Source organism: Marmota flaviventris, chromosome 8, assembly GCF_047511675.1.
Source record: "Marmota flaviventris isolate mMarFla1 chromosome 8, mMarFla1.hap1, whole genome shotgun sequence".
NCBI lineage: Eukaryota > Metazoa > Chordata > Mammalia > Rodentia > Sciuridae > Marmota > Marmota flaviventris.
Window position 1 is genome coordinate 107,608,977 of NC_092505.1, and position 23,071 is coordinate 107,632,047.

The 23,071-nt window shown below is 49.0% G+C and overlaps 1 protein-coding gene across 2 annotated transcripts in view; it reads left to right on the forward strand.

The window, feature by feature from the left end:
* Med12l (mediator complex subunit 12L) overlaps positions 1-23,071 on the forward strand; it is a 263,138-nt gene that overhangs the window by 31,472 nt on the left and 208,595 nt on the right. For both annotated transcript variants that reach the window (XM_027934055.2, XM_027934056.2), the window contains 2 exons: positions 750-909; positions 19,578-19,747. In XM_027934055.2, the coding sequence (XP_027789856.2) occupies positions 750-909; positions 19,578-19,747 (330 nt within the window). The remainder of the gene's footprint in view (positions 1-749; positions 910-19,577; positions 19,748-23,071) is intronic.

Consider the following 23,071-nt stretch of genomic DNA (forward strand, 5'->3'; position numbering starts at 1 on the left):
CCTGTTCTCTCTGTTCACCAGAGGAGTAGATTATGTAGGTAAATAGGCAATTCCTTGGTATTTATGAGGTACTCTAGGAGAATGAATTAACTCTTTCCAACCATTCAATGCTTCATCAGGATACTAATCTGCTAAACGGTACCTCTGTGGTGTGCGAGAAATCATTAACTGCCTCAAGTGCCCACTTCCAAGCACTGAATTAATTACCCAGCTATTTCTAGCCCAGTGTTCATCAGCAGATTTACTGATCCATCATCTTAGCCTCTCTTTTAAATATTGGACTAAAGACATTTTTAGACGCTTTCTGGAAATTGTTACTCTTATAAAATGTTGCAGTTAGAAAGCTTTATATAAAAAAAGTGTTCCCTGGATAAAAAACAGAGTGGGGACAACTTTACTCGTGGTCTGTCCCTTCCAATTTTGAGAGAATTTTTTGGGAAAAATGTCATGGAATTACTTTTTCCTTTTTTTCAGAGGCTGAATAGCTTCAGCATCTGAAAGTTTTAGGATGATTTGTTTTGTAAACAAGAAAGCACAACGAATGGAACTATTTTGCCATTGTACTAAACGGTTTTGATTTTTTTCTTAATGAAAATTGGCTTAAAATGTTCCTTTTTAAAAAATTGAATACACCATTTAAAAATTCATCAGAAATGCTCTTACAGCAGTAGGTAATTCCCAGCCCCTCTGTAAGTATGTCGATTAATGGTACAGTATGTTATTGTCATAACTATGTCATTTCTTTTTAGGTTCCCATCCTTAGTAAAAAGGAGGATGTTTTTGCGTATTTAGCTAAATATTCAGTACCAATGGTTCGAGCGACCTGGCTGATCAAGATGACTTGTGCCTATTATTCTGCCATTTCTGAAGCTAAAATCAAGAAACGTCAGGCCACTGACCCCAATTTGGGTAAGTGAGACTGTAAGCTGTCTTATGTTTCTCTGTGGGTTCTGCAGGTACCTGTGCGTGCCCCCTCGGGCACAGCCCAGTGGGTGAATACCGGGCAGGGCCCTGGTGTGGCTGGAAGTCACCTGTGCTGGGTCTTGTTCATTGAGGTCCACGAGCAAGTGCTGTCACTGTCACCTACAGAACATCCTGTGCCTGGACCCTAGCACCACTGTTGCTGAAATGCTGACTCAAGCCACTGTCAGCTCTGGGCTGGGAACATTCCAACCTCCGAACTCGTCTCCTGCTAGTCTCTCAATAACTGCCATAGTGTCTGTGATTCCACATCAGATTGTGTTGTGCTTCTTCATGTGACTTAAAGGTGACGTCTTACTACAGCTGGAAATCAGTGGAGATCCGTCACTGTGGCCCCTGAGGTCGCCTAAGGCTGGCCCTCCTGTGCTGCTTGGCCAGCCATGCTGCCCCTGCCTGCCTGCCCGCATCCTGCTGTCCTGCTGTGACTGTTTCTCCTGCCTGGCTGCCCTTCCCTAGGGGTGTGCACACCTCTTTTCCTGCCCTGAGGCCGAGTCTCAAGGCTTCCCTCTCCCTTCTCTCCTCCTCCTGGTTGTGTTATTCCCATGACTATTCATCATCTGAAATTTTATCTTTAAAGTCTTCCCCCAGGACACACTGTAGGATGTAAAGCATCTAAAGGCCTTGCTGGTCTACCCACCACCACCTCCCCAGCATCCAGGGTCCCCGATGAGTGGGCGCTGTAAAGCTGAAGGGAGGCCACTTTCAGTCGGAGCCTTCACTGCATGGGTGACTTAGCTAGACCCTTGAGGTGTTGCTTTGTAAAAGAGGGGAGTCCGGTTTAGAAATGTGCCAAGAGAAGTCTAGGTAAAGGTGCCCACATAGCCCTTGAGGGGCTGGGGTACAGTGTTGGGCATGGTGTTGGCGGGCGGATGAGCCACCGAGTGGAGCTTGTTCTGACAGCACGGAGACGGACGTTACAAGTCAGAACACACAAACAAATGTGGTCTGAATTCTGTGACTGTCATCCTGACAGGTCAGCGTTATCTTGTGTTAAAACAAGCAAGCAACAGTGACCTGGGTTTTAACAAAGAATGTAAATGTCTAGCAAAAAATCCGGGAGGAAATAATTCCAGTTAGCAGTGGCCACCTCGGCGTTTTCTCTACAGTGCTCTGGGCTAACCCCCTTCCCCTTGGGCTTATTATTTTATTGGGGGTGGGGAACAAAACAGATTTCCCTTTGTGTTACTCTTCCCCATCTTATCCTTGGTGTGTCCTGTGTTCAGTCTTCAGCACACACACACTCACACACCCACACACACTCTCTGTCTCTCTCTCTCTCTTTCAGTTCCTCTTGAGTCTTGCCTGTGTCTCTGTCAGGTTCACTAACACTCCTCCCCAGGCCTGGGCATGCGGCTGCTTGCTGTCCACCTCCTTTTTGATGACTACTAGGCTCCTAAAATCTATGGTGTAGCCAAACAGTCTCTTGATTCAGCACCATCCCTATTCTTATTCTTTCGGTGAATGTCACGAGCGGTCATCAGGTGAAGAACGTGGAGGCCTTGTTTCTTATTTTTTACTCAAATCCGTGCATTCAGTCCTTCAGCAGTGCCATCGGCTGTATTTTCAAAATAAGGCCAGAATCTAACAATGTCCTCCTTGATGTCCGCTGAGATCACTCTGACCAGATTGCTAACAGTTTTGGCCTGTGCTATTATAAGGGCCCATGGCTACTCTTGGCTCTATTCTTGCTTCTCTAGTGCCACCCTTCCACCTGGTAGCCAGTGATGCTGACCAGGACAGGAAGCATGGTGCCCGTGCCCTGAGTCCTCTCCTGGCCCCATCTACTTGGGCACCTCTCACAGCCGTTAGCAGCCTGCGGGCATGTTCTGACTGCAGGACTTGACCAGGCTGGGGGTGCAGTTCTCCACGCATCTGTAAATGACCACATGGCCCAGTTTCTGGCTCCATGTGGTCTTTGCCCAGATGGCTTTTCCTAGGAGAAGCCATCTGAGACCACTTCAGTCGAGACTTCATCTTCCTGTCATTCTCTGTTCTGGTCCTGCTTCATTTTTCTTCACAGTTATTGATACCATCTGATTTATCACATCTCATGTTAATTGATGGGTCATCTGGACCCATCCAACGCAACCAAAAGAAGGTTGAAACTTTGGAAAATTTATTCAGTGCTGGATCTGTGGACTTGTGCTGTGTTGGTCTCCTAGGACCGTATTGATCTCTGGCATTCAGAAGAAGCTCAGTATTTCTAAAACATGAGTAATTAGACTGGAAGTGTGTGTTTGTGTTTGGGATATAATTTTGAGCATGTGTGTATTGAAACTTACTTCAGTTCGAGTCTTTGAAACTTTGAGCATCGGTAACTGCAGTGGAGAGTTGGTTCCACTCCTCCTCACAGTCGCCGTGTTTTTGCATGTGCGTGTGTGCGCGCTCCGCCCCCCCCCCCCCCACTCTCACTTCATTATGTCTCAGGGTTTTCTCTGATGATTGGTTTCATCTTATAGCTGCTGCATAGGGGTGGAAAAGGAATGCAGGGGTGCTTCTTCCAGCTCAAACTCACAGCAGTTTAGGAGAAATGAACGGTTGCTGGGCCTCCTCATTTCCAGAGTTTGCCTGGATTCCTGGGTACCTGTGTATCGCCCAGGCACAAGCAGGTCAAGCTCGGGTATTTTGCTGAGAATGCCTGACTCCTTGTTGAATTCACTGGTTTCACTGTTAATTCCCTTCCACTGCCACCAGAGGCTTTTAGGCAGATTATATTCTCTCCAATACAAAGCCAGAATATTCCTTGTTTGCACACCCACAATGGATGGTTGACACAGTTTACTCACTCGCTGTGCTTTTTTTCCTTCATAAGTAACGTAACACATATGGTTCTGTTCATTTGTTTTTTTATTTTGGGTACCAGGGATTGAACTCAGCGCTCTTAATCACTGAGCCACATCCCAGCCCTATTTATATTTTATTTAGAGACAGGGTCTCACTGAGTTGCTTAGTGCCTTACTTTTGCTGAGGCTGGCTTTGAACTCATGATCCTCCTGCCTCAGCCTCGAGGGCCAGTGAGTTTATAGCTATGTGCCACCACACCCAGCTAGTTTTATTTTTTGACTCGGTTTCTTTGCAAAGTTTTTCAGTTCATGAATCTTTAATTATTAATTATTTTATTTCTAAATTATTAATCATTAATTATTAGTATGTATTATTGTGTACTTAAAACTGTAAACGGTAAACCCATGAAGATTAAGTACCAACTATGCTATTTCTCACAATGGAGTATATAAGCTTTAGTTGAAAAAATGCTTAAGACAAAAAATGAAGCTATTTTTACGATGTGTGGCTGTTAGGCGTGTTTGCCCCTAAGCCCGGAGGTCCAGCAGCTCAGAACGAGCTCTGGGCTCAGGTTCTGTACATTCCAGCTCTGCTGCTCGGTGGCAGGTCGACTGGGTTGTTCTCAGCCTCACTAGACATGGACCTCGTCCACGGTCCTTGTTGCTGTGGCAGGTCCTTTAGTTGTCCTTAACCTGGAATGAGGCATCCGCCTTTCCTTCTCCTGGCCTAGCTGTGCATGCGGGGGACCTACCTGTTGTTTTGAGAAGGTCCCTTTCTCTGATGCCTCATCATTGGATCCAGCGTGTTCCCTTCAGGTGGAACACCACAGGTGTGTATGGTTCTGGGCTGGGGTCGGGGGCATCTGCCAGCTTGCCCTACCGCAAAGCCACCATTTGTTCTTTGGGGTTAGGGAGCAGTTGACGTGTGTAAATGCACCTGTCCACATTCTCAGGTGTTCTTGGACACGGAAGGGTAGCAGGTCATAGGTACTGTATGGAAAGACGTGGTTTTCAGGAGTCTGATCTGTGCTCTGCCCTGTGCTGCCTCTCGTGCTCGCTTTGTCTCGGCACCTCCAGCTTCTGTAAGCAAATTGTACAGTACATTTGGAAGCATTTGGCCGCATAGACACAGTCTTAATGCAGCCAGCTCACACTCTAAGCCAGCAACACAGCCAGGCAAGTACACACATATAGATGTGTTGAATTGGATTAAATCGCATCCACTTCAGAAGATTAACTTGCAGTAATAGGTTCTGTGCTCTGGCTTTGACAGAGAAAAGGAGAATTCAGCACATTTGGGGCAAGATTGACTATCAAGTGTCACCCTTTGCTAGTGCTGGTTTTACGGCTTCCGTTGTCTTGATTGTTCTTGGGGTGTGTGAAGTTGTTTTCAGTAGCAATGGCTTTTATTCCTTTGTAATAGAAACATATGTTTTATTTTCATTTCCCACATTCAGTTTTGGAACAGAGCTATAAAGCACTGCTGTTTGATTTTATTGAAGGGATTTTTTTCTAAAGTTAAGTGGGCCAACAGCCACAAGGAGGCGACCCGTGGACCCTCACTGTCATCGTGCCCAGAGGCACAGATCTAAAAGGTAAATTGAATGGCTTGCTGCCCTGGGGAGCACACAGCCAGCAAAGGTGTGCCCAGTACAGTGTGTGTGCAAAGTGCGGGGGGAGGGGCGGGCTGGGGCCTCCAGCCTGTGGGTGATGCCTCTTGAGTCGTTCAAGGGGGAGGCTCGTGAAATATTGTCTTGAACAAGTCGGAGCAAATTAGGACAGAGATCTGAAATGCAGATGAATTAGGGAAGCTCGAAGGAAGAGTTTGTAATTCTTATTCCTCAAGAGACCTAAAAAATAAAGATAAGGTTGTAGGTGACGCAGCATTTGGGACGTGTTCAAAATGGAGCACCCCAGAAGCACATTTACAGGTGAACTGAGCTTTGTTTTTAAGATAATAAGAAAGTTTTGTTGTCTTAAATGTTTGAACTCATCAGAGAACAGCTAATATTGGAGAACGAACAGCTGGAACTCACCTTGAGTTATTAAGGGGAGTCTTTGAACAGAGTGGGCAGTGCCCTTTACCCACCAGGACAGAACCCAGGTCCCTGTCTGTGATTCACCTGTTCTGACAGTCCCACAGAGCTACAGTGTCGTCACTGTGCTCACGGAGCCCTGGCCTGTGGTCAGCTCTGGCCTTCCGACTCTTCACATCCCCAGGTGGAGACACCTCCAAAGGTGTGCTGGGGAGAGGGTTTGGGTTTGCTGAGGAAACTTTCCTCCTGATTGTGCCTTGTCCTCTGGCCCTTGTGGCCCATGTGAGTGGTCAGTGCCTCACCAGCCCTGCTGGCCTCTGGGCTCTCTGGGGGGGTTGCTGTGGTGTCTGGTACACAGTGACGCCACGGGCCCTGTCTTCTTGTGGAGGTCCCCTGGTGCTGTGTGTTCTGTTTTCTGATCATTCACACACTCTGAGAGGGGTCTTTAGGGGTGAGGAGCGTGGTGTGCAGGTGTGCCAAACCCCTCAGCTCAAGTGTTCGGCGTGGACTCCAAAGCGCGTATTGGGTGCAAGACGGAGAATGTGGATGCTGCCCTCCAGGCAGTCCCAGTGGAGGGGTGGATAGACAGTGTCTGTCATTGTCCAGACAGTCTGAACATCGGAGAGGGAGCAGCTAGTGGTGGTGGAGTGCCCTGCAGAAACTTGGCGCGTACAGGGAGGGTCGTAGAGGAAGTGACTTAGCAGTTCGGTTCTGAATGGAGGCTTCCCTCGGGGGGCGGGCACTCTGACATAAGGTGGTGTCTGCAGAGAGGCAGGCCACCACATGCTGGGCTTGTCTAGTGGCCAGGGTCACCTTTGCCTGGCCAGTTGCAGGGTAGGGTGTGGGGCCTGCTGGCCTCTCTGGTGGCAGGTGGCCCTGAAGGGTCCCCTATTGTAGTTATTGTTGTGGCCTTTCCCTCAGCCTCCTGTCTGTGAAACAGGGTGGTTGGCAGGACCCCTGAGGCCACTGCTGCTTTCTATTCAAAGAAGCGACATCTAGGTGCCGAAGGTGCTCCCTGCTCCTGGGGTGTCATGGTGTCTGGACATGCTGGGCATGCAGCGGGTGCAGGCCCTTGGTGCGCCCCAGCTGCTACCAGGGCTGCTGCTGTTGCCAGCCAGACGACAGGCGTCCTCGGTCGTCATCACAACAGCCCTGCATATAGATGCAGTGTTCATTTGTGTGGGAGGCACCCGAGTCTCCTGGTCTACCTTCAGGCTTGGCTGTGGGCTCCCGGAGGCAACCAGGAGGCTGGGGGATGTTGGTGGTGGGGGCAGCGTCGGAGGAGTCATGAATGTCCTTCTCACTCTGCTCTGAGGGACACTAAGAGCAGGGCCAAGATCAGGCTGCTGTGAAACCTGAGGCAGAGAGAGACGGGGCAGCTGGCTGGGGGTGCTGGGTGTGGGCAGGGGGGATGGCGGCCTGGCCTGGCCTGGCCTGGGCCTGAGGTCTTTGTCAAGGAATGTGGGTCAGAGGCTGCTCGGGATGCCTGGTGGTGGCACTTCTGTTTGCCCTTTGCCTCTTCTGTGCCACCTGAGGGTCTGTGGGAACCATACCGGAGTCAGATGAGAGTCTTCCCTCGGTCATCTCCACTCCTGGAACTGCCCTTATCACCCCAAATACAAAGAAGAAGCAGCCGCCCTTCTCTCATCGTGAGTAATTAATTTGTGACATATTCACTGAGCCATTTGGCCTGTAAAAATGAGCTCTGCTCACATCAGAGCTGACAGTCTGGCTTCTTATCTGAGCCAAGCAGCTCACTCTTGGTTCGGGTCCTTGAAGACGTCGCCTGCTAACTTTTAATTCCAGGGATGAGCTTCAAGTCAAGACTGGCTGCACGTTTTCACAATATTCCTTAGCTCTCCTTTCTCCTAGAAAGGAGGTATCAGCCTTGTTTACTATGGAAAGAACCCTGAAAATGAGAAGAGCTTAAACGACCTTAATTTGAATTTATACTTTGCTTAGGCATGAAAATAGGTCTTCAGATGAGGTGACACGGGCTATGTGGTCAAAGCCATTCTTCACTAGAAGGAACTGGGCTGCAGGGCGAGACTCTGGCATCTGCAGGGTTAGGGTTAGGGCTAGGGTTAGGGTTAGGGCTTTGACCATATAGCCAGTCTCTTCCCCAGAATCTTCCCCCTAAAACTCTTAGCATCCATTAATGAACCATCCTGAAATAGTTATTTCTTGGGAGTGGCAAGATATTGGCATTTTCTCATCAACTGTGGTAAAATATTATTTTCTCTTAAAAAAAAAGTAGAATAAATCTAATTCTTTTGCTTTGATTTCCATTTGAGTAAGACCTGCTGTATTTGCACCTCCATTGGTGAAGAATGAGTTTCTATGTTTTTTAAAAAAGTGCATACGGGCTCATGGAATTGCATGCCTCCTGGATTTTATAGCCAGGGACACTCCGTGTTCATTTTATTGTTCTGGTTGTCCCGAAGTTGGCCAGTGGGAGGCCCTCTAGCTCTTTTGGGTCCTTGGGCATGACAGTATTCGTCTTAGGGCATCTTGTTGGTTTTTGGCACAGAGAGCTGCCCTGGGCTCACTGTGTAAGTTTCTGCCTCTGCTCTGCAATCAGCCTTTTTTTTTTTTTTTTTTAATAGGAAACTGCTGCTTTCTATTCAAAGAAGCGGCATCTAGGTGCCAAAGGTGCTCGCTGCTCCTGGGATGTCATGGTGTCTGAGCCCTGTCCGTGGGTGAACCCGCTGATGAATGTATGTGAGTGCGAATAAGAATTTGTATTCTTATTCCCACTTAACAGTTCCATTTATCTTTAAGGATGTTTTTATTAATGTCCTTGATTTTATGCTTGTTTTATTTCTACTACCTGGAGGATGGCATGATGTCCAGTAGCACAAGCAAGGTGACTCACCCTGCTTAAACACACACTGGTTTCAGAAGTGCATCCTGATATTTCAGAGGTATTCCATTTCTCTGTATTCCTTTTTAACTTGGGGATGAATCCCAGCAGTACACTCATTCTGTGGTTGGAGGCACTGCTTCTGTTTGTTTTTCATTTTAGGTTTTACTGACTTTTTCAACATAGCCTCATGTCTCTGACACATAAACCTTGGTGTGTCGAAGCATCGCTCTTTTGAAGGTGTGTCCTGGGGCCCTTCCTCCACCCCTCCACATCGCTCTTCACTCCACCCTGGCCGTGACCATTTCTGATTAGCTGTTAGTTTAGCCTGAGGGGTTTTATTTTTGCAAAAGTGTGCAATGCATGTGTCTTGCTTCCCTTCCTCCCTGCACGGGAGCCAGCATGGTAGTGGTACGTCCTGGTGCCTTGCCCCTTCCTCACCCGGCAACATCCTGGAGACTCCTCCACATCCTCGTGGCTTCCTGGTCCTCCACCAGGGCCGCACCTTGTCTTATTTGGCCATTTCCCTGTTAGCGGACATTTGTACCTAGTCTTCTTGCTGTCATTGGCATAATTCCAGTATTTGACATTGTGTATGTGATGCTCTAAATTTTCAAGGTGTGCTTTTAGGGTAGATTCCTCAAGGCAGAATTGTGTGGTAAAGGGTAAGCATGTTAGAAAACAATCAGAAACCATTTAAAAAGATTCTAGAAGTACACAGAACTTGGGAATGTGGTACTGAGCTGCGCTGTTTCCTCTCCCTCCTGCATGGTCAGTGAGCTGACGTGGACACTACTGAGATTGGCCTCCTCTGTGCACATTTCCTTGTTTTTACCCAGTGACTCTTCCCTCTTCCCGTGTCCCCTCCAGGACAGCACATTACAGTTAACTGTCACATCTCCTGAGACTTCTCTTGGTGGCACCTGAGGGGGGGTCCTCTGTTTTGATGACTTTGATGGTTTTAAGGAGTCCCCTTGGCCACAGTGTAGGGTGTCCTCTGTTGGAGAGTGTGTCATGTTTTCCTCATGGTGAGGTTGTGGTTGTTGGGAGAAAGACCACAGAAGTCAGTGACATTCTCCTCTTGCTGTCACCATGTCCCAGGACCATGGATGTTGACTCCACCAGCCAGCCAGGGCGTGGCGGGTGTCTTTGCCCAGGCCCTTCCCACGGGCCTCTTTGGGAGGATGTGGGCATGCCCTGCTTGACTTCAGGAGTTCTTGATCTCAGAGTGTCTGGAACCGTGGAGTTCCCTGCTAGGAGGTTGGCCTGTGTGCCTGAGCCCTGCCTGCTGCACACATGTGCCTTGAGTATCACGTCTCCTTGGACTCGGAAATTCATTTCGTGTTCTGGGCTGTATGTCTGCATTATTCTGTTGACCAGTGTCTCCAACTTTGTCCAGGCAGAGCTCTTCAATTGGCCTATGTCCCTTTGCCCGCCCGTCTCTGTGGGGGCTTTGAGTACTTCTCACCTTCTGGCCTTGCGGGGTGCTTCGTGCTCTTCCCTTGGATTCCCTGTCTCAATCCTGCGTTTAGCCACTTGTTCTTTTCATTGGAAGACAGTATCTTCTGCTGACGTACAGAAACGTACAAGTTCTAGTCGGGCTTCCTGTGCTGCATTATAATTTACGTCAATCATCGCCCTGTGGAAGTGGACTCCAGCTTTTCAAAAGTAAAGATGTGACATTCTCCTCTTGCTATCACCATGTCCCAGGACCATGGATGTTGACTCCAGCTCCGAGCTCTTGTGCGCCGTGTGATGGCGGGGGTCCTTTTCCCCACTGGAATCAGGAGCCAGTAACCAGCCCAGACATTGATGGAGCAGCAAAGGGGACTTTGATTCTTGGCCACGAATGGGAGAAGTGGGAGGGAAGCTCACAGATGGGCTGCCCGCCCTGCGAGGTCCAGGAGGCTACGGGGGGAGGGCAGAAGAAACAAGGGGCAGGGAGGGCCTTGGCCTCCTTCTTGAGAGTGGGCAGAGGTTTTCTGGGAATTTGGGCACCACCTCCTTTTGCCCCTTTTGTGATTCTTTTGGCTGTTGTCATGGCAGTTGTCAACTGTCATGGTGCTGGGGGTGTCATGTACCATGCAGGTGGGAAACAGTGCAGCTGCACTGGCCTGCTGGTCACTCTGGCCATCTTAGATCCAGTCGGCTTAAGTTTTAGAATCATTTCAGACCAAGTGTCTCCAATCTTCTGGGTGAATTCTCTGGAATAAAGTGGCTCTTGGGTCCTTTTCAATGCTGTTATTTTGGAGTCAAGGAATATGTGGACTCTATTCAGCTAAGACTCCATGAGTTACCGGGCTGTCTCTGAGTGTAACACAGCTCAAGAGCAAGGTTTGCTTAAGTGACCATACTGTGCATCAGTGACAGGCCTCCAGAAACCAGGATGGGGTGGGTTCTTGGGCGGGGCTGGGATGGGCTGGCCTGCTGGTCTGCCAATGCACAAGCTTTTTGTGTTTTAGAGCATTTTGGTCCAGAGTCATTTGCATGGTCACCTGGCACTAGGACGTTTGTCGACTTTGTGTCCTTATGAAGTGCTGGTGGCTGGCTGAAGGTCGTTCAGAAGCAGACACTTGGGGGCACCCGTACTCAGGACCTGGGCGCGAGGACAATGCTGCTCTCCTGACACCTAAACCACGGCTGATGTTGAAATATGTTCCAGTGCAAAGTGGAAGGAGCAGTGGTTTATTTTTGCCCTTTAGAAGATTGGGGTCCCCCCACGCCAAGCTCTGTGGCAGAAGTTGGGGGAGGGACAAGGTGGGGGGTTTTGGTGGCTGCAGTGCCTCCTGGGTAGCCATCAAGGAGCAGGTGCAGATGTCTGTCACCAGTGCTGCTCCACCTCCTCTCCTTCCCTGGAGGGTCTTACCCTCCTTGGAGGCCCCTCTTCTCCCATCTAGAGCACCATTTTTCTGTGCCCCAAGCCTGTTGAGGAGTGCACAGAGGTGGGCGAGTGGCCAGGTCCTCCCCTCCTGGGGCAGGGAAATCTTGAATTCCATTTGTGGGGAGGGGGCAGGTCTTTAGGGGGTTAATTGATGGCCCCAGTGTACCTTGTGGAAGGACTGCCCCAGTTCTGTGCTAGCTCAGCGTGGCCAGGGCTGCTGCTCAGTAGCTGCAGAAGTTCGAAAAGGTTGAATTGGAGGAAACTCGTGGTGACCATAACATCCCTTTCCAGCAGGTTGCCACCAGGAGCTGAGCCTGCTGTGGCAGAGTTCAGTGTGGGTCCCTTGGCTAGAAGGAGACCCTGAGGCTGTAGGCATGGAGAGGATTGGGGTGATGACTGTGTGTTGAACAAGAAATTCTTGTTTTGGGGGCTAAAGTAGGAGTGTGGTTGCCACATGCCTTGGTTTGGTGTGTGTGGGGGTGATAAGGACAAAGAGCACATGGAGAAAGCACGCTCCATATAGCGGTGAGCATGTCTGCATTCTAACAGGAGCTGGAGCTGGGGGCTGACAGCAACAGGGACCATGCATGAAGGGTGTCCAGTGCTGTTCCCATGTCAGGTGCCATTCACGGCCACAGGGAGGAGACACAGTGGGCTCCACACTGCCTGCTGTCCTCGCTTGTCCCTGCTTCTCCACCTTGCAGGGCCTTGGGCTCCCGTTCTCCGTCCCTGAGATCTTGGAGCAGGAACTATGTCCCACGGCTGTGCAGCTAGTGCATTGCCTGGGGATGGTCCTGTTCCCTGGGGGGTGTGTGGTCCCATTGGTCCCACCTTTGCTTCCGAAGCAGCTTCCCTTGTCTGCCCTGGCTCGCAGAGGAGTAACTGTCTCCCTCCACACCCAGCTCCTCTCCAGGTACAAACAGGCTCTGAGTGCTGAGTGACTTGCCCCAGGCCCCAGAGCTGCCAGGGTCCTGGAGCCAGGAAGGAGTGGGCTGGTGCCTCCTGGACTGGTGACCTGCGTCAGCTTCAGTGAGGTAGCATTCCCCAGCCAGAGAGGGTCAGCACCCGGGAGTGCTTGCCAACACCGGCTCTCCACACAGTTCCCTGCCCCGTCCGGGCTGTGTCTGCTAGATTGTAGAACCTCTGTTCTCACTGTGTGTTCTGGGAAGCGTATTCAAATGAAGTGTATTCAAAATGGGGAACCCTGAAAAAGGTTAAGACTGGGGACTGTGTTGATGTCTGTATCCTGATTGTGACACTCTGTGCAGCATTACAAGATGCTACCTTTTGGGAAGACTAGGTGAAGGGCAGGTATGAGGGAACCCTCATGACTACAGGGGAATCTACAAGGAGCTCAAAATACAGTTTCATTAAAACAAAAAGTTGATGAAAACAAATTAAACCCTCCCTTCACATGGCATTTGGTGCCACTGAGGGCTGCTCAGCACCTGGAGGCTGCCCTTGTCCCTGGCTTTTGTCTCACTGCAGGGCTGGGCGTTGCCCTCCATCACAGGGTGTCTCTTTCCCTGCCCCCTCCAGTCTCCTTGCTGGACATGGTGGCCCACCTTCAGTTGGTTTCTGCAGCTTCTTGAGAGTCTGAATTTGCATACCTGGACTTGCTGCTGCTTTGCTCAGAACCTTTTGGTGGTGCTTTATCCTTTGTGATAAAAGGCCACCTTGTGTGGTTGCCCTGCCTGGGTCAGAGTCCTCCGCTGATGCTTCCAGTGCAGATTTCTGGATGGGGCTCCAGCGCCAGTCATTTGGAGCTGTGTGTCTCTCCAGTGCCCTCTGGTGGCCGTCTGCGCTGGCGTCTGAGGACCGCTGGCCTCTGGTGACACTCCTGGGCTTTCCTGCCCTATGCGATGCCTGGGAGGCCCTGCTGCTCTTCCCTCTGCTCCTCCTGCTGCACCTTCTTTGGGATGTGGCTAGGATGCTCGCCCATTCCTCCCTGTCTGGAGCCAGAACAACGCCCAGTGCTGCCTGTCGTTCTCCTGCTCTCTGTCCTCCCTGTAACCCTCATCCCAGCAGGTGTTTGGCACTTGTTGCTGAGTCCTGACGGCTTCTGTGGGGTGTCTGCCGGTCTCTAGTCCTGTGCTATCTTCTTGATCCTGAAGTAGCAGTACTCGGCTGTGCACTGTCCTTGTCCAGTAAATAAGACCAGTTAAACATAGCACTGCAGCGTTGCTCGCCAGACAGCACTGACACTCATTGCCACTAAACACTGTGACATGCAGGTGGCTGTCTTAGGGCAGGACCTTCAAAGCCTCAGGAGTCCAGCGCTCTGTTCTCTGCAGAATTTCCACTACAGACCAGCAGCCCACCCGGGCTCCCCACCCTGCCTTCCCTCATTTCCTGCTGTCCAGCCAGAGGCCCAGATTAGCCAACTGGTCATTCAGCAGAACATGGCCATCTGGCTGGTGGCCTGATTGTTGGTCCCTGTCCTACTGGGGCCGTCGTTTCCATGGGGCCATTCTTATCCAGTTGCCAGTCAGCACAGTGGCTTCCTCCTCTTTCAGCCAGCAGCAGCTGAATGGGGAATTTGGGGCTTCCTCCAGCTTTCTATAGTTGTGACCGAGGAGCTCTTAAAGCCTCAGGTCATGTTACATTTCAAACATGCAAACATGGAAGTGTGCAGTAAAGCCCAACTCGCCCTGACCCACGTTCCCAGGTAACTCAGGCCGCTCGTGTTCCTGCCTCTCATCGCTCTTGTCTCCATTCCTTCTAATGAAATCATTTTGAGGCACTGTCTTTACTCTCATGACATACAGATGATTTCTTACTGGTGGTTCGTATTTACACATACATATGTATAACAGCTTCATTGATAGAAATCATGCTCTACAGCTACTCCATTTAAAGTATATGATTCAGAAATTGTGTTCTCAGAGTTGTGAAACCACCAGACACATCTTAAAATGTTTCAGCACTGCTAAAAGCCACCCGTGGCTATTCTTGTCATTAAGGCCCTTCCTGGGGCTGTGGATTGGCTTGTTTGGACATTACCCGCCACACAGTGTGTGGTTCCTGGGAGCCAGCTTGGTTCAATGGTGTTGTGGCATGTGCCATCAGTGTCATTCCTTGTTATGGCTGAATAGTGGCTCTCTCCCATACGTGCGCTGCATTTCACTAGGCGGGTTGACATGAATCGTTCCGCTCTCTGCCTCTGCTGAATCCCGCTGTGTTCCGTGCACATTTGTACCTGTCTGTGTAGACGTGGCTGTGGAGCTGTTGGATATGTGGGAACCTCACGCGTGGTCTTCGAGGAGCAGCCCTTTTCTGAACTCACGTTCCCCCCAGTGAGGGAAGAGGGCTGCAGTTTCTGTCCCGACTGGTGCCTCTTCCTGCCTGTTTCGCAGTAGAGCTGGCCTAGGCCTCTATGGTGTTGGTTTGCATCGCCGATGGCCGATGGTGTTCAGTGTCTTTGAGGTCTGCTTATTGGCTATTTATCTTCTTTTGAGAAGTGTCTATAAAATCCTTTGCCCATTTTAAATTAGGCTGTTTGACTTTTTTTGTTGTTGTTGAATTGCAATAGTTTCTCACTTATCCTAGGTTCAAGTCCTTTATCAAAAGGTTTTCCTGTATTTCTTCCAATTTGTTATTTATGTATTAATTTTTTACTTTTGAGGATGGTATTCTTTCACCAGGAACCCATTGTAACAACAGAAAGTGTGATAAATGGTGTAAAATCTTTCAGTCTTTTATTGAGTGTTTGAAATGGAGCATGCAGCAGCTTACATGTGCCAAAGTTGATTTTTTTTCCCATTTGGTCTGTGCCAGAGCCGGGCTAACTAAATCTTCTCATCCTAAAGTTTCGAGGACTTCTTATTGTCGCTGTGGAACCCAGGGAACACTTTCCAAGAAGTGGGTTTCCGAGGTGGAGCTGTCACCTCTGAGCTCAAGTGTTATGCCAGTGATCACAGTGCCTGAGCTGGGGGCGAAGCGAGCAGTGGTCGGTCGATGGTGTTTGAGATGATTTTAATTCCTAGCTGAAGCTTTGCTCATTAAGGGCTGTGGAGCCATCGGATGGTTTTGAGCTATGCAGCGGACGCTGATCGATTCCATGGTATGTACAGTGGTGCTGGGTGTTGCATCAGCCATGGTGCTAAGTGAGGTGACCAGAGGCAGGCCGTCGGTGGCTGCCCTGTCCATCAGCAGTCAGGCCTCACTTCCGTTTTCTTTGTAAAAACATTTCATTTTGTCTTGAGGATGGTGCTAAGAGCTCCTGTGTGTCGTTCAGCTTCTGTTTCGTGTGCACTGTGCCAGTGGTGTGTCCTTATGGTCAGTGGTGCATCTTTACGCCCATTGGTGTGTCCTTACGGTGACTCCGAGGCATGTGTGTATTAACCCAGGTTTTGCAGAAGAGGACATTGTGACTTAGCAGGGGTTAGATAACTTGCTTCAGGCTGCACCCCTGGCGAGTGATGGAGCCGGGGTCTGGAGCCCAGCACCATCCTGTTTCAAAGCCTGTTTTTCTTCTCCTGCCACTGAATGCTGTTCTATGGCTGCCGAGATGGCACCGCAGCATCAGGCACCTCCGTGACTCTCAGTGCCAACCCTTGTTGCCGAGGGTGCTCTGGGTTTGCTTCAAGTGGAGGCTCCTCTTCTGCCAAGCCCCCAGCCTCCCCTGATATCCCCTGCAGGCTTTGTAGGATGAGCAGGGGTCTCTTTCCCATGGCAGGTGTCTGCCCTCCCCACGGTTTTCATCAATGGACATGCTTGTGCATTCAGGGTCGCTCTGCCTGGTCTCCGCTGCTGGTCTGCTGCGTCTATGTGCCACCCCACAGTGCCACATCCGCACAGAGGCAGGGTGGACGGCATGAGCCCTGAAATGCCCCAGGTTCAGCTTCTGTTCTGGGCTGGGCTTCAATGAGAAGGAAGTGTGGCTCTGAGATTCTGCAAGGTAAAGGGAGCACATCAGGAGGAAGACCCCTGACTCCACTCTCAGGAACAGTTGTGTTCATGAGCTTTCCAGGAACCCCCCCTCCTGGAAACGAAATTCTCCGCAGCAAAAGAATGGCGCCGTGGCTTCTGAGTTGTTTGAATCCAGGGTCAGAGCAGCCTCCTTGGTTATTTTCTGCCTTTGGGCCTTTCTTCCCCTCCCCGTATCTCTCCTACAGTCTTTATCCATTCCCATTTTCTTCTTGTCCCTTGAGACTGTGTCCCTGTTCCAGTCCAGTTACACGAGAAGCTGACAGAACTGGGCCATTGCCAGTGGTTTTTGCTCAGAGCTTCCTGGCTGGGCTGTGGTTGTGCAAGCCAGTAATCCCCATGGCTCAGGAGGCCGAGGCAGGAGGGTTGCAGGTCCAAGGCCAGTCTGGGCAACTTGGTGAGAAGTTGGGCTGGGGATATAGCTCAGTTTCAGGGGACCTTTAGGGCCAGTCCTAGTACCACAGGAGAAAAAAAAAAGTCACCAAAACCTTCTGTTGCACTGTCACCCCTCGGAGCTGACAACCACGTCTAAGTTCAAAGCAGACCTGTGTGGCCACTGACCCTGTGGTCCTTCACGGCACTGAGCTCTCTCCACAGGTGCAGGGCATGCAGCACAGACTGCCACACATCATCTTCAGTTGCCAATGACAATCATGGGTATGTTCCGGGTTTTCATCTTCATCACCGCGTCTTTTGGCCCAGGCCTCTGAATCAGTGTGGTTGATGTGATGACTTAATGCTCTGTTAATCATAGCTAGGGCCCAGTTCTGAGAGGGCTCATCTGTGAATTCCTAGAGGAGTCAGATATGGAGAGGTGCATTCAACAATATTTAAGAAGGAGGTATGCAAATGTCTGTTAAACATCCAAGTACACATTGAGGAGGAAAGATGGAAAGATACCGTTGGTCCTCTGTGTCTGTGGGTTTTGAATCTACAGATTAAACCAACCCTGTACAGACAATAGAAGATAGGTGCATCTGTATTGAACACACGTGGACTCTTTTCCTGTCATTGTTCCCTAAACAGCACAGCATGGCGACAGCAGCCATGACATTTACACCGTATTGGGTATCGGAAGTGATTTGGACAACTTAACTGAAGATTTTGTGTAAATGCCACGCCTTCCTGTGGAAGGGGCTGAGTGTCGTGGATTTTGGTAATGGGTGTATGGGTCCTAGAACCAGTTCCCGTGGACGCTGAGGACCGACTCTGTATATCCAGGTCATGCACAGCAGACATGTATCCTGATAAGGAAGGCACACCCTGTGTGAACTGGGCATTGTGTCATCCTTAGCTCTGGAGGCTGCCCTGCCCTGCCCTGCAGGCATGTTGAGAACCAGAGCCACCCTGCCACAAGTTAATAGCAAGGACTGCCAAACAGAAGCTGGGGTGTGGGTCCTTGTTATTTTTATATTTGCTCATTATAGCCGAGCTAAACTCGTCCCCTGATGGCTGGCTTTTGTTGAACACACGAATGTCCTGAGACTGCTAGTCCACGTCGGGGAACAAGACAGTGGTGCTGTTGGTGGCTTGGTACTTTGTTTTCAGTGGGATGAGCAGTCTCAAGCAGGTGTGTGCAGTCAGTGGAGCTTTCTGAAACACTGACACTCTGGACAGAATGTCAACCTTGGGTTTGATCATCAGCTCATTGCTGGAGTTCAATAGCCTTTACATTTTAATTTTAACAAAGGCACAATTAGAACAAGTGATTTAGACCAGAACTTAACAGAGTTATCCCTGGGTGCTGTTGTCAAGGGTTTTAGCAGTACTTACCAAGTAAGAGCAGAGTGCTTGGGTACGGACTAAGAACAGAGCTCTTGGGTACTGACCAAGTAAGAGCAGAGCACTTGGTTACCCACCAAGTAAGAGCAGAGCTCTTGGGTACTGACCAAGTAAGAGCAGAGCGTTTGGGTACTGATCAAGGTCTAATTTCTGCTTATGACTTTTGTTAGAATGGAAGGAGGAGAACCTGGGCTGAGGACAAGAGGAAGGCAGCGCTGTGTGGTGGTATTCATGTAAGGTGGTCTCTTCTGATGCTGCTGCGCTGATCCTGGTGGAGATATGGCCACTGGCATTATGTTCTTATCCGCAGAATGGGCTAAAGCCGGCACCACATCCCTTGTGGTTGCCAAAGGCAACACACCGATTTAGTTGGTGCCTCCATGGTGGATGTTGGTGAATAATTTTAGTAATTTGTTTTTCTGATGTTACTTTTTCCATTTCCTTTCTGGTGTCCGACATTCCCTTGCTCCTTACTGTGTCTGACTCCACCCCTCCTGTGCTGAGGCACGTGCTGGTGAGGAGCAGGGAGTGGCTGCAGGTCCAGTGCTGGCCAGGCAGCTGGGTCTTCGTCCTGGGCACACGCTGCCATAGTGCGTGGTGCAGACAGTGTAGGTGGGAAAGCTTTGCTGGCCACCTCTCTTGGCAGGAAGCCAGAGTGCATCTTAATGAGTGTGTTTAAAACCTGAGCTGGACCCTGAAAAGCTGAATCCCAAGTGAGCTGCCTTCTGAGATTTTGCTTTCTTCTGCTGAAGAAGCTAGGCTTGGGATGGCCCTCCTCTGCTGCTGTTTCCTGTTTTGCATTTGGTATTTTTGTTGCATCACACAGAGGATCATCAGACAGGTCAAATTCAAATGTGGATGTGTTTTCTCCTAGGTGAAGGGTCGCAGAAGCTTAAGGGTAGGGTGGCTTTTTCCTCCCGAAAGCTGGAAGGCTCTGCTGACTGCTTCAGGGCAGGCCACCTTCCACTAGCATACATGACTGCAGGGCTTGGGGTGGGCTTGCTGTTCTGAACTCTGCTTGCATATGCAAAGACCATTTTTATGTTGTATTTGTCCAGAGGTACCCCACCACCGAGATGCATTCCCAACCCTTTTTATCTTTTGATTTAGGGTCTTGCTCAGTTGCCCAGGCTGTCCTTGAACTTTTGATCCTCTTGCCTCAGCCTCGAGTCACAGGGATTAACAGGTGTGCACCATTGCACCCGGCAGTCAATTTTGGATTTACAAATACATCCTCAAGATAATCATAACTTTGAGAAGAAAAATGTAATTCTTAAACCATCGTGTCTAGAATTCAATGTATATCTCTATTTTAAATGCAGAGTGGACGCAGATATCTACTCGGTACCTTCGAGAACAGCTGGCCAAGATTTCTGACTTCTACCACTTGGCGTCCACTGCGAGCGATGGCCCTGTCCCTGTGCCCCCGGAGGTGGAGCAAGCCATGAGGCAGTGGGAGTACAACGAGAAGCTGGCGTTTCACATGTTCCAGGTAATTCCTCCAAGGCCTGCAGGGGGCTGTGTGGCATGCTTTTAAAAAGAGCCAGTTCTGTGCACAGATGTATGTTGCTTAACGAGGATACCTGTGCTGAGAAGGTGCTCCCAGTGGTCTCATCACTGCACCGCCATGGCCTGCGCTCATGCCCACCGATGCCATGCTGAGTGCTTGATGTGTGTGTGGTCTGTCCATGACTGTGTGAGTGTAGTTATGTCTTGTGTGTGTTAATTGTGTCTTTATATAAACCGACACATTCTGAGAAAGTAGCCTGACGTCTTTGATGACATCATGACACCTTTGCCCTGGGATGACAGCCTCTTCTGCATGTTTTTCTCCAGCTTTCTAGGATGTCAACCTTTTTATGCCATTAATTACTTTGCAATTGTTCTTTTAAATATAATCCTTGTACGCACCTTATTTTGCAAAATTGGATATACTTGTTCAAAAACTCCCCTGTGCCGATGCTTCCTGTCTCCTAACACATCTCCTTTAGGGCTGAGTTATTCCAGAGAAGGTTCATCTTCATTTGGTTCAGCTGCTGTTGAAAATGCAAACAGTCCAGGCCAGGAGCTGGGCTCTCCCCAACTGCTGATGTGCTCATGTGTTCACACTGACCAGAAGGGGGCGCCGGGGGCCGTTTGCCTCATCCTCTTCTTGGTGAGGAGGCATGATGAGGCTGGAGTCATATCATGAGCACAGATTTTGAGTACCTACTGTATTAATCAGAGGAAGGCGATGCGCAGTTTTCTACATTTGCCTCTTAGAACCTTAATTATAACATTCAGGTGATATGTGACTTTTTCTAAGAGCTCGAAGTAGGAAAATAAGGGGTTCCCTTGTGAAGTCACAGGGCCAGTTTTTAAATCACCAAAAGCAACCCTCACGAACCTGCTTTGATTTGTCATAGAACTGTGTCAGTCGGCCTTACCTTGAGTGTCTGTGAGTTTTTGTGAGCTGAGAATTTAGTCTGAATCTTGGAACAAGTATGTTAGCATGTTTAATATTTTTGTAAAGATTACTTTACATGGTAGGAACATTGAAATCAACGTCACTTCTATAAAAGACCATTAGGTCATATAGTGGTGAACATGACTGAAACATAAACAAGCTTGTGATATTTCAATTTGCCATATTCTGAAATGTGCACCACACCTTAGTGCTGATCCACACACAGGCACGTGTGCAGACACACGGCAAGGAGATGTGCAAAGGCGTCCAGAGGAGGGGCGGTTACATGTATGAAGGTTCTTTTTTAATTAATTTTTTTGAGGCTTGCATTTACCATTTCTTGTACTTTAGCACAAAATTGCATTTTTGTTCATTTAAAAAATATGTATTTAAATAGACAAATACTTTGTCCTGATTGAAGTTCATTTTAGTGGTCTAAAGTTCCCTTATAACCATTTTTGACTCACTCTCAGTATCAAGGAAACTAGAAATTAATAGTACCTTGGTGTCATGTCAAATAAGGTATCACTATAATTTATAATTGATTAGTATGTTTTCACACAAATCCTTGTTGACTGTTGTGGTGGGTCCCGGTGATATGTAAAGTTTACTAGGAATAGAGCAGGATTTCACACTAACTATACTCAGTTTGTTTCCATGTTGCCGTGAATGTACGTGTTTTTTCCAGAAAATGGGTCATTTTGTTGTTATTTCGAAGGTTCTTTCATTCTGTGACTCATAGTACAAAACTGTAACAGAATGTCACATACGTGCCTAGAGCATCATGAAAGAACATATTTCTGTGTATGTGTATTTGAAGGCAGTAGGCAAAAGGTGCGTGTTGCGAGGGAGCAAAATTGTGAATCGAGGGGAGAAATAAAGAATGTCCATGCACTTCTGCCCCTAGCAGTGCTTTATTCACTCAAATTACTCAATACAATTTCACTCTATAGGTTCTTAATCAAGAAAATGACAATCCATTAAGCTAGGCACTGCAATAGACATAATCAATTCACATCAAACAATTCTAGATTAATTAATTCACAGCAAACAATTCTAGATTCTAAGCACTGCAAAACACTCTTAATCATGACAGGCTCATGACATTCCCTCTGTAGGCTAAGTTCAAATGTCATATCAAAAGTCTTAAACCTTAGGCTTTATGTCCAGCAGATGTACACTCACTCAGCCAGCGGTGATCAGGTCTGGAACCAACGCAGGCTTCTCCTGGCGTGGAGTGGACAACCAGTTGAGGAAAGGGTCGTAGGGAGAAGTTGTGGCTCTCAACAAGGTCCAGACAAGGCCGTAAAGTTTGAGAGCAGTGAGGATCACGCAGAGGATCAGGAAAGATGACAAGTGATGGGATGTCAGGTCCTCATCAGGCTCTCCAGCTTGAGTGCATCCTTATTTCGGCTCGCTGCATCCCTGTTCATTTGCTCTATTATTTATACTAAATTTGGGGGCTTTTAATCCCCCTTTTAATCCTTATCAGCTACCACCGGATTTCTCAGTGACATAATTTACTCTGGGGTCAGAAACGTCTGGTCTGGTGGTCTCCACCCTGATCTTCCCACCTTTCTCTCTTTTCAGGAGAGGACAGCCTGCCTGAGACTTCACTCTGTTTATCTGGGTGAGGGGAAGTGACTTGTCTGAGGCCATACTGGAGGGCTCTGTGGGTGTGCCTGGTGAAACTGCAGGTTTCAAACTGGAGTTTTTAAAATGGAGTTGCTTAGGCTCAGGCCTCAGGCCATTCTCACAGTGCTGATGGTGTTAGGTCAAGATCGGCACTTGCCTAGCATGTTCAAAACCCTGGGTTCCACCTCGAGCACCATACTCAATCAGTAAAGCAGCGGTCTGTCTGATGGGCTCCGCCAGCCTGGCCCTCCTGGAGCCAGTTAGTGTGCTGAGTTGGATTGTTTACACATGATTGTGCACTGCTTCCATTTCTGTGCATGACAGTGGGTCGGTATGTTGATTGTTGCCGTTGTGTGGAGGGCTCTGGGCCTGGGGGGGTTTCCTGACTTCCCTTGAGGTGGTGGTCCAAGCTGGGTGCTGTGATGGCTCTCCATGCTGGAATCCAGGGCTTCTCGCACGTAGGCAGACACTCAGGAGCACTTGGCCCCTGACCAGCTCCCCAGCCCGGGGATCTGCTTCTTTCCAGCTATCACTGTTCATCAAGTTTCCATCCCTGAAATCTCACCATGGACTTGATGTGACCCGAGAATGTGAGAGCTTTCAAATGTCCTTTCTTGTGGGAATTCAATGTTCTGAATTAGAATTCATCAGATTACCAAAATAAAAATTCCCAGCCCAGTCATATTAAAAAACCCTAGTTCTTCATGGGTTATAATTTGGACTGTGGCCAACAAG